This window comes from Pholcus phalangioides, unplaced genomic scaffold, assembly GCF_987345545.1.
Source record: "Pholcus phalangioides strain wild (caught in Gottingen) unplaced genomic scaffold, Ppha-v1.0 ptg000172l_1, whole genome shotgun sequence".
NCBI classification, from domain to species: Eukaryota; Metazoa; Arthropoda; class Arachnida; order Araneae; family Pholcidae; genus Pholcus; species Pholcus phalangioides.
Genome location: NW_028301637.1, coordinates 4805617 through 4817011, shown reverse-complemented (window position 1 = coordinate 4817011; position 11395 = coordinate 4805617). Strand labels below are relative to the sequence as shown.

Genomic DNA, 11395 nt, shown 5'->3' with positions numbered 1-11395 from the left:
TTGTTGTATATGTGTGTTTTTCTTAAAATTATTTATTTTTGCCTTAAATGTTTTCATTTTCTACCATTCTTTGAGAATTTGAACTCTTTCGTGTTGCATATTTTTTATTCTGTATTTTTTGTTTTATTAGCATATAAATTAATAATTTTAAATAAATAATTAATATACTACACAATATATTAATTTGTTTCTTGTGTTTTTTGTATTACATATAATTTCCTTAATTATAATATAATTTTTCAATTATTTGCCTCAAAGTGATAAATATGTCACACAATTTCTATTTTGTAATTTTTGTGCATACATGAAAATGAATAAATTTGATTGAAAATAAAGTAAAAAAAAGATTACTTGTAAATTAATGTTATAATAACAACCCGAATCCAGTACCGCAGTGGTGGGTTGGTAAGATACGGAGTTTCAGATGGGAAGTTTTTTATTTTTTTGTTTCTTCCAAAAGGGTGCCATCTATCGTCCAAAATTTGAAGTATTTGAATATATCACATTCACGATATAGATCTATTTATCTCCGACTATGCCTTTTTTAGCCAGAGAATTGTGTTGCATATTTTTTTATTATGTTTTATTAGCATAAATTAATAATTTTAAATAAATAATTAATATACTACACAATACATTAATTTGTTTCTTGTATTATATATAATTTTCTTAATTACAATATAATTTTTCAATTATCTGCCTCAAAATGATAAATATGTCTCACAATTTCTATTTTGTAATTTTTGTGCATACATGAAAATGAATAAATTAGATTGAAAATACAAGCAAAAAAAACATTATTTGTGAATTAATGTTATAATAACAACCAATAACCAGTGTTGATGTGGTGGGTTGGTAAGTTACGAAGTTAGATATGAGTTCAAACCCTTTCACCTCCAGAAAATTGCACTTTTTATTTTTTTTTTATTTCTTCTAAAAAGGCGCCATCTATTGTCCAAAATTTGAAATATTTGAATATATCACATTCACGATATTGATCTATTTATCTCTGACTATGCCTTTTTTAGCCAGAACGATATCGTGGCCTGATATAGATCTATATTGGAAACTGAAATTTTACGATATAGATCTATTTCTTCGTGCTACTTGGGTGATGCCAGGGCCACATACTATATAGCCGCCCTGATCTAATGCGCCATGCTAGGAAAACGCAAACGTTATATGTAACACGTTTCTGCCGGCGCGGAATGGTCTAATTCGGTTCACGCGGCGCAAGAAACCTATTCCTAGGAAAACGTCTTTAAGCCGGGTTTTCCTAGGAACAGGTTTCCTGTGCCGCGCGCAACGTGATTTGTCCAGCGCGACACACCGTCCACTCACCAATAAGAAAAGCACCATGACTGTTTTCCTAAAGAGCGCAATACACCTCACGACAGCGCTTTACGTCGGGCGTGATTGGCCGACTGCTTCTGGAGGAGTCAAATGCGTCGTACGCCGCTGTTTCGTCGATATTCTCTTCACTCTTGTGTGTTTTCTTTTCCTTCCCTTGAAACCGGAGCATGCAGACGACAGAGTAGTTGATGCCCGGGCCACATACTATATAGCCGCCCTGATCTGATGCGCCACGCTAGGAAAACAGAAATGCGTAGCGTGATTATGTAACACGTTGCTGCCGACGCGAAATTATACTGTTCGGTTCACGCGGCGCAAAACACCTATTCCTAGGAAAACCCGGCTTTAGGGATATTTTTTTACATCGAGAGTAGCCTGTATCAACAATATCGACAAAAACATTTCATTTGGACTTGGCTGCCAATTCAAAAGACTGGCCTCCATGTTTATTGACATAAAAAAATCCGGACGGCTTTGACTAGTGCCAAAAAATATATTATTGAAGTTTTCAAATTACTATATAGATGGCAACAAAAGCAGAGAGACCGGGGTTCGAGTCCCCGTGGGGGCAGTGATGAATTTTCTTCCTTGTAATTTCCATCTCCACAAATAACCAGTCTCTCAATGATTCTTGTATTGCCGGGAGCCCTCTGTATAATTATTATTGTATTGGATTCTTGTATTGACAAGTGGAGAGGACATTTCCATATGACCATATAAAGTTCAAATATTTTGGCTCAATTTTGCGGAAATTTGTTTTTAAAGATCTGGCAACTCCGGTGGCAACGCTTGCGTGTGTTTATACTTGATATGCTACGTTGCCGGTGGCAAGTGGCTGATTATTAAAAGGAATTCTTCATGCTTGTAAAGTTATATAACCGGCTCAGCTTATATATTTAACGTATAAGAAACCTTTGTCTTTAATATTAGCTCGAGTCAGCCTCATTTGCCTTTAAAAATTTCCATCATGACTGTGAAGTTGAGGTTTATTTGCATTCTTCCCTTTTTATTTGAAATTTTCGGTACTGCCCTCGGAGGTGGAGATACTCTTGTATTATTGGACAGTTTAGCGATCAAGGAGACTCATTCCATGTTTTTCAAATCCCTCCAAGGTATGTATACACGTTTTGTTAATTTTCATAAATTGAACTTCCCCCTTAGGTTAGGAGCTTTCCATTTCATGGAGGGGAAAAAAAGAATTTGTAATATCGAAATAAGGAGGCTGCGAAGAACAGACACATAAAATCCCTTTTTGGCGATGGAACAGCTGTCGTATGGTCCGCCACTTGGCGATTATTTGGCGCCACACATGTCTGATGGCCCGACGAAGAGTCGCCAAGGCCGTCAGACACTACGGAAGCCGAAAAAAAAACCATCAGCGTGCAAAACATAATAGACACCACCAAGCATAAAAATCGAAAAAATATCAGTTAAAAAAAATTACACCTGGCCCATTTTTTTAATAATTAAAAGATCGGGGCATAAGGAATTCCGGGCATAAATATTCTATGTATTAAAACTAAAACCCAGACCCCTTTTTTAATAAACGGATCCGGGCGTGAAAAATTATGTAGGTTCACTTTAACTAATAAACTGATAAAACAGAAGGCATGGCAATGGATGAATAACTAATAAATACAACGAAATAATAAAACGGTATGATACAACCTGAGCAGTAGATAATAATCCATAATGACGTAAGCTACAGAAGGGAGGAATAATAATGAGAGAGAGAGAGAGACGCGCTGGAAATGGAACAACGGCTGCTTAGAATTTTTGAAAAAACGCGGTGAACAAAAGAAAAAAAAAATCCTGTTTGGTGAAGCTAGTGCCATCTAGTATCACACAACGAAACCGGAAAAGTGTTAAAAAAATACGACAACCCAGAGAAGCATTATGACGATCTTGGTGACTTATCACGAGAAAAAAGTCGCCAAAGTCGTGGCGGACCATACTGCATCTGTTCCAAAAAAAATCGCCAGCATAGAAAACAATATGAAAAATATCATGAAACGCAAGAGAAACGGAAACGTAAATAAGAGCTGAATAGAGCGAGCATAAAAATGCTAAAACCAACAAGCATAATTACAATAAAAAAATAATTATAAATGAAAACCCGTACTCTTTCCGGGAATCCGGGTTCTTATAAATAAATAACGGTCCTGCATGTTGTATAAATAAATATATTCTACGTATTATAAATTAAAACCCGGACTCTCTTTTCGGGAATCCGGGTTCTTTTAAATAAAATAATGATGCCTGCATGTAGAAGAGAATAAATATTGGAAAATATTAAAGGTACAACCTGAGGGGAAAAGATATCCAAAATAATTCCAATTAATCTGACGCACACACTACATCATATATACGGAAGGAAGAGAAAATATGAAGAACTATCCCAATGGTTTTTCAAAACGCCGGGGCTATAAGGTGACGTCATTTGGAAGAAAAGAGGAGAGAGAATAGAATGAGAAAAAGAGAAAACTAGTTTGAAAATGGCAGTAAAACCCGTTTGAAAGACGCGCTGGACGCTAAGAACACGGAAAAACAACAGTCAGTGCCACCAACTGGCAGAATTCTACGAACATTCTGGAACAACGACAACCCAGCAGAACAACAACAAACCAGAGCGCGCCAACGATGGCAACTTATCGCCGGAAAAAAAGTCGCCAACTTGGCATGTCCTCTACATCGAAGCTGTTCCGTATATTTAAATAAACAACGGTCCTGCATGTTGAATAAGCATATTCTAGGTATAAAAAAATTTAAACCCGGACTTTTTCCGGGTATCCAGATTCTTTTAAATAAAATAACGAATATTATTAAGAAAAATGAATAAAAAGGATACAGCCTTACCTGTAGACGAAAATGTTATCCGGTTCGTGTAATACTAACGCTCGGAACGAAAAAAACTAAATGGCTGTTCAAACGTTTGAAAAGACACGCTAAAAACAACTAGCGAAAGGTAATCGGGAATAATCCAAGACAACGACGCTACTGCACAAAGGGAAAAAACGCTGTTATCCGTTTGAATTGCCCGCGCTTTAAGTGCCATCTATAATGGATGGGTAATGGAAGCTTCTAGAAAGAACGACAACCCGGCAGAACTGAGAGCGCCAGCGTTGGCGACCGCCCTTGGCGGTCTGGATTATACAGCACCTGTACCTTTATCAGAAAATCCCTTTTTGGCGATGTGTTGGTGATTTTCTTTTTCTAGAGAAAAATGTGAAAGCATGGCGAGAAGATGTCAAAAGAGTGAAACGGAGTCATGCTTTCAACATTTTTCTTGCCAAAGAAGAAATCGCCAAAAAATACATTCCTTCAGCTGTCTAACAAAACAATGTTGGGTATACAACATTCTTAAGTACTTTGCATTGATGTATTTTTTTGGCATTAAATTGGCACATTTTGGCTTGATTCTTTCCATATACAGTGGAATTTTGATTAACGATTTACGAGCAATTCGCATAATGAGCAGAAATTGTGAAAAATTTTTGGAAACAGCTTCGGTATAAGGGAGCTGCCAATTTGGCTACTTTTTTCCAAGGATAAGTCATCAGCGCCGATGCACTGTGTTCTGCTGGGTTGTCGTTGTTTTAGAATGTTCTTTTTGTTAAAAAACTACAGTGGTTGTTTTTCCCTAGCGCGTCTTTTGAAGTTTTCAAACGGGTCTTCTTCCTTTCCATTCTCTCTATCTTTATTTTCCAATATTTATTCTTTTCTGCATACAGGATGCCCCTGTAGCCTTTATTTATTTTATTTAAAAGAATCTGGGGGTGAACTATCTCTGCGGTCCTTAGCGGAAAAAAAGTAGTTGAGCGCCGAAAAGTCCTTAGCTGGCCAGTAGTTCGACTTTTCGATACTATCTCTAAGCTAAGGACTTTTTTTTAGTAGTTACTTAGGACCGCTGCTAAGGACTGCCTAGCACCAGTCCTAAAGCAGCAAGAAAAGTAGTTCACGGCGGCCATCTTGGAAAAGAGGAAATTTCGTCTCTGGCCGCGAGTTCTCGCTGTGATATTTAGTGATGAAATATGCTGTTTTTTTTTCGAATTAAACAATTTTTTACGATAATAATGACAGATAAAACTTAGATTATGTCTTCGATGTCATCAAAGTTGAAGTGATTCATCATTATATCCTGCAAAACTAGATGTTGACATCGGCGATCGAAGCCACGACGAAGTGCTAGCATGTTCATTACTGAGGTAAGAATTATTTTATTGCTATCGAACTATATAAGAAGAGTGTTTAGAAATTTTCTTAATATTTTTTTGCTCGGTAAATGCGTTATTTAAAAATATCAATGGACATAATGTCACGCAATCAATAGGGCAGTGGATCCCACTTGGTAATGCTGGAAAATATCAAATAGCCCATGTATACTTTGGATTGTATTGAAAATATTTACATGGCAAATGAAACATAAATCTACAATTACGATAATATCAGATTGAAATTTTACATTCTATGTTTTTTGCCGTATTAATTTTTTTTTTTGCCGTATTAATTTTTTTCAATGAAAAATTATGTCTAAATAAATTGAGCATGTGTGTAAATAAATAATTTGAATATTGTTGGCACAATAAAAATTGTGCTTGGATGACTATGCTATGAATAATCGCCTATAAATAAGGAAACTGAATAATTTTAATTAATAATAATCGCCTATAAATAAGGAAATTGAAAATTTGTGTTTTAGATCAACCTCCCTTCAATGCACAAAGTAACTAATAAGCTACAATTCATTGATAATAAATTATAGCACCTAAATGACAAAAAATTTAATAATTTTTTTGTGATGAGTAATGGTGAAATTGAAATAAAGCATGGTAAAAATTGGCAGTAATGTTAAATATTAATTTTTGTAAAACTCGTGCACTAAAGGATTGAAATATAGATTTGATATTTTGAACTGTTCAAATGAACAATATTGTAATACTTAGTGGAAGTTAAATTTTGAGAAAAAAATCATGTGCCACTTCCTGAAAAATTGCACTCTGTAACTCGCTATGAGATGAGGAATATTTAATAAGGAATCATTATATTGTTTTGTTGATAAGAAAAATGAAATTCGTACAATGGAACTAAAAAACAAAGTTGGAATTTCAGGCACAGTTTTTATTGAGGTATATACATTATAACTAGAGGAAGCAGATTAGTGTTTGAAACGTATTACTACTTCAGTATTTGGGTTATGGCCTTGCTGTGTGTGTTCAAATTTAATTTTTTGCCAAAAATTGTTTTTGATTTTGTGTGTATGGGTAAACACAGAAAACAAATTTCCATGTCGAATATTTAAGAACTTTAAAATATAACATTTTGAGATGTTATGGAAGTGAAACTTTTAACAAGCATTTATTTTTTAACAATGTTGTTAGTAAACAGCTGAGAGATTATATATATATTAGTGTATATACATTTGTGAGACTTTTCTAACTCTGAAAAATTTTGTTTCCCAGGAACTTGGCTGTAGGTAGCTACGAAGTAATGTGAAGGTTTTTAAGGTTACGGAACAATTCTCCCAGAGCAAACAAAGGTAATTTTAATTCTTTGTATTTGACTTTGAGCAACAGTTTCCATTATTATTTTCATGTAAAATGAAATATTTCCATGCATGATTTAATGACATAAATTTTAACAATCATCATTTTCACTGATTTCATTTGTATCAACAACCCTAGTGGAACAAATACAGTCGAACCCGATTTAACACCACCATCCCACCCACAGAATTTTGACGTTGTATCAGATCATAATCATAATAGCGTTTCGGAGAGGCTGTATTACATAAATTCACATGTTTATTAAGAAATGTCGTATTTCAGTGTCTTATTTATGTTGCACCATGATTAAAATAACCTATTTTATACACATTCAATTTTAAGTTGAGAAAATTCATAAAAATTGTAAACTGTACAATCACTTGAATATTTCTCAATATAAAACTCAACAGAAACATACTTCCCTCTGAAATTATTGTAATTTCAGCGACACATTTTATATGTGCAAAAACAAAATAAGCAAGGGGGAAAGGTGGCATTGTTTTTAGTCCATACCTTATTGGTTTCTCTCGAGAAATATCTTGCTATGAGTAATTATCTTTATAATAATTTTTTCATATACTATTGAAAGAACAACTGTTTTTGACATAATTGAATTGAGGAAATTAAGATAGACGATTTCTTAATGGCTACCTATACCACTCAAAATTTGACCAGTGCAAGTAAAAACATGTACTGTTGAAAAACTTGTCTTGGCTATATAAATGAGAGGGAGGACATTAAAAAAAAACTTTTAGAAGCTTTACTAACTGAAAAGCAATATTAATTCTTTGAAAAACGTGTTATATTTACTGATGAGCAAATTTTGTGAATGAAAATATTAAAACAATATACTTGACGACAAATAATATCATACTTTTTAACTAGTGAGACCATACAACACTGCAAAATTTCTATGTTAATTTAAATAGGGGTTCTCCAATCCACAAGAGGTTGCTAAGGATGTGTTTTAGAGCAAAGCTGAAAGAGTAGAGTGTAAATATATAGTAAGCTGCGTGCCAATAGGTTTTTGCACTTCATCTGTCTGACCAAAATTTTAGGGTAGAAACATGGCTCGAAAAATTGAAAAAGGCGCGGGCCAAATTTTTTGGAAGCCAAGCATATTTTTAGAAGAAATAATCTGAAGTAAAAAAAAATTATATTCAACTTTTTCAGCACTTAGTGATGATCTTGACATGTTGGAAGATTCAGACATAAACTCCAAATATTTTATGATCTGCATAGAAAATTTTAGGTGTCAGTATGAATTTTTTTTTTGCAATGTTGGCTCTTAAGATTTCGGAGCTCTTAAGATTTAGTTGCTCCAAGCCCTAGGTAAATACATCTAGACATGAACATGTGCATCTATGTGGAACGCCAGGCCTCCCTTGCAAAACACAGTTTATACATTTTGGATCCTACTGTGATAAAATGGTAGCGAGACGACTCAATGTCGACTAAGTGCTATTGTGCACGAATTATCTCTACTTATACAACTAAAGACTGCGTTATAATTTGAAATAAAATATACAGTACATTTAAATATTGATAAGCATAATAAAAGTGTTTTTTTTTCTTCCTCTTTTTAATTTCAGGTAAATCAACATTTGAAGATGCAGATGAAAATTTATGAATCTTAAAAAATTATATTCTTGAAAGATGCGATTTCTAAGAAAAGTACAACCAATAAATTGTGATTATGGTAACTCTCTATGAACATATGTTTGAAATAAAATGTTTTTGTATGACAAATCATATGTGCAAGTTGTTATTTAATTCATGTTTCTATTAATCAATTTCAATCAATCATTCATCTTCTAATCAACTCAAATGAAATATATTGTCAAAATGAAAGTTATCAGGTGAAATTATTTGTTGGAAGCTAAATATGAAACAGATAAATTGATGAAAGATCTTTAATATAGACGTATATATATTTTAAATATTGAAGTATTCACTTCCATTAACAGGTAAGTGCTCATTCATAGAAAATCGTGTTCTGATATTTTTTAATACTGAGGAGAAACCTATAGTTTAAAATATAGAACTACAATATGCAGCAAGGCAGTTAATTCTTTTAATTATAAATTATCAATAATTTAATATTTTAGTTGCTCCGAAAATAATTTGCAATTCATTGTTTCAATGAATTTAAAAAGGAATAAAAATGGATAATAAAAAATCATTTTTAACAAATTGGTCTTAAAAAAAAGTGGCACTCAATATTAAAAATAGTATTCAGCTGGGGCCTCAAGTAGGGCCCCCGAGGCGAATTGGGGGCCCAAAAATCTATAATTATTTTGCATAATAACCCTTTCAAGAAGAGGCCCCCCCCCCCCAAAAAAAAAAGGAAAGTCTGCCCGGAAAGGCACACTACGACCGTAGGCTCAACAAGTGCCGGTAACCTTAAAGTTTTGCATTTTGTTGTAAGAATTTTCTTTTTTTCAAATTTTGATTTCATCAGTTTGCGACCCGCTTATATGCCGCTGGGGTCCCAGATACTCGATTTTTCAAGTATCCAAAAGTGCGATCCATGAGCTCGGACAAGAAAAATACCGAATCTTATTCTAAAAAAAGTCGCAAGATGAAAAATGCAACGTCTCATACGTTTACAAAATAATTAAACTAGCTGGCGATGTTAGAGTAAAAAAAATTGCAAAGCACGGGTGACAAAAATGTGTGGCGAGTCAATCGGAAAAAAAAGTTTGTTTACAATCAGTTGTAAACATGAAATCGCTGCCACCACCCACTGCGGAAAAACGATTGTTAAATAATTAGTAGTAGTTGTAGGCTTCAAACGGCATCCCGATTGGTTAGCGATCTGTTACTCTCAAAACCAAAAATTTTCTCTCCCTCTAACTACTGTTTCACGTCACGTGACCTTAAGGACTGGTAGTTCATAGTACCTCTTAACTACTAGTAGTTGAAGCGGTCCTTAGCTGCAGTCCTCCGACCGGTAGTTCATTAGGACTAGTAGTTACTAAGGACTGCAGAGATAGTTCACCCCCTGGATACCCGGAAAGAGAGTCCAGGTTTTAATTTATAATACATAGAATATATTTATACAAAATGCAGGACCGTTGTTTATTTAAGAGTGGATACCTTATGTTGTTTTGATGTTTAGTCTTAGATAGTGATATTTTTATTATAATTATGCTTGTTGGTTGTAGCATTTTTATGCTTGCTTGAGTGTCAATAGCGTCCCCAGCCTCATATCATATTTATTAACAGACCCAGAAATCGTATTTATAATTCAGATCTTATTTATGTTTCCATTTCTCTTGTGTTTCATGATATTTTTCATATTGTTTTCATTATTGTTTTCTATGCTGGCAATTTTTTTTTTTCCGTCGTCCAAAATGTGTCAACTTTGCGACTTTTGATGGGGTCGTCGGACATGTTTGGCGCCAAAAAAAAGTAGCCAAAAATCGTCAAGCTGCCCGTTATACCAAAGCTGTTCCGTTATCTCAACTGAGCTGATAGTTTTGCTTTCGCCAACACGTTATGGAATTGGGAGTAATATTCTTCTCTACAGTCTCTGGTAAGCGTGCCTCACTCAAAAAATTAGCACATGTGAGGGTGAATATTTATGATACTGAACTAGATGTAGCGTTGCAGCCATGCATATGTGCACTTGAAGTTTTTTTAAATTTTACTTGGAGAAAACTGGGCTGATTGCATTATTGAACGTGACTTTGAGGGGGGCTAGCTCATGAACAGGAACCACTACTTGTCGAAGAGATTGTGTGTTTGGAGAAGACCTTGGACGGTAGGTGCATGAAGATGACATTCAAGAACTATTGGTGGAAAATGTCTAGACGTTTGTAGATGAAGTGATGGATCTCTTACGCACGCACCAGCAAGAGTTTCAGTATTATCATCTGAGGAAGAGAGGTAAGGAGAAGCCTTTCTCATAAAATGAAATTGTACAGATGTGTGAATGTGGGAATCTGAGCAAAACTCAGTAGAAAAGAACCACACAAATAGAGCTATAGTAGCTCTATGTGCAAGCAATGAATCTGTCCAATGAACACTGCAATTTCCTATTTCCCGCAAATCTTAAAAGGAAGGCCAAAGCTAGTGTCATTGGATAAGGTTCTTTTTGAAAGTTACTCAAAAATAATAAGTTCGCATCAACAGTGAGTCTGTAAATTGTCCTAAAAAATGGTCTTCCTCTCTCTCTCTCTCGTCATTTAGAGTAAATTAATTTGTGAACGTCTTCAATTTATGTTATGGATATTTTATTCTATTATGTGTTATTATTATTGTGTGTTTAATTATTGATTGAATACCGTTTATATTAGTCATTTTTATGTGTATGTATAATTTTGGAACAGATTACCCGAGATTATTTCCTATGGGGAAGTTTGATTTGAATAATGAGCTATTCGGACAACGAGCACATTTGCGGCACCAATTAACTTCATTAACCAAAGTTTCGCGGTACATTCCACGTGATAGTAGTCATGTTGATGTGATTATTAGGCTTCTTGGTATGATAT

At 34.3% G+C, this 11395-nt stretch overlaps 1 protein-coding gene and 1 long non-coding RNA gene across 2 annotated transcripts in view; both read left to right on the top strand.

Annotated features, from left to right (window-relative positions):
- Positions 1 to 1893: 1893 nt before the first annotated feature.
- Positions 1894 to 11395, top strand: part of Ost48 (dolichyl-diphosphooligosaccharide--protein glycosyltransferase non-catalytic subunit Ost48) — a 38350-nt gene continuing 28848 nt past the window's right edge. Inside the window, exon 1 of the mRNA XM_089255780.1 lies at positions 1894 to 2465. Coding sequence (XP_089111906.1) covers positions 2321 to 2465 — 145 coding nt within the window. The 5' untranslated portion in view covers positions 1894 to 2320. The remainder of the gene's footprint in view (positions 2466 to 11395) is intronic.
- Positions 5145 to 8663, top strand: LOC149063600 (uncharacterized). The gene is made up of 3 exons (XR_016196109.1): positions 5145 to 5558; positions 6813 to 6889; positions 8489 to 8663. It is a non-coding gene; the product is annotated as an uncharacterized LOC149063600 (long non-coding RNA).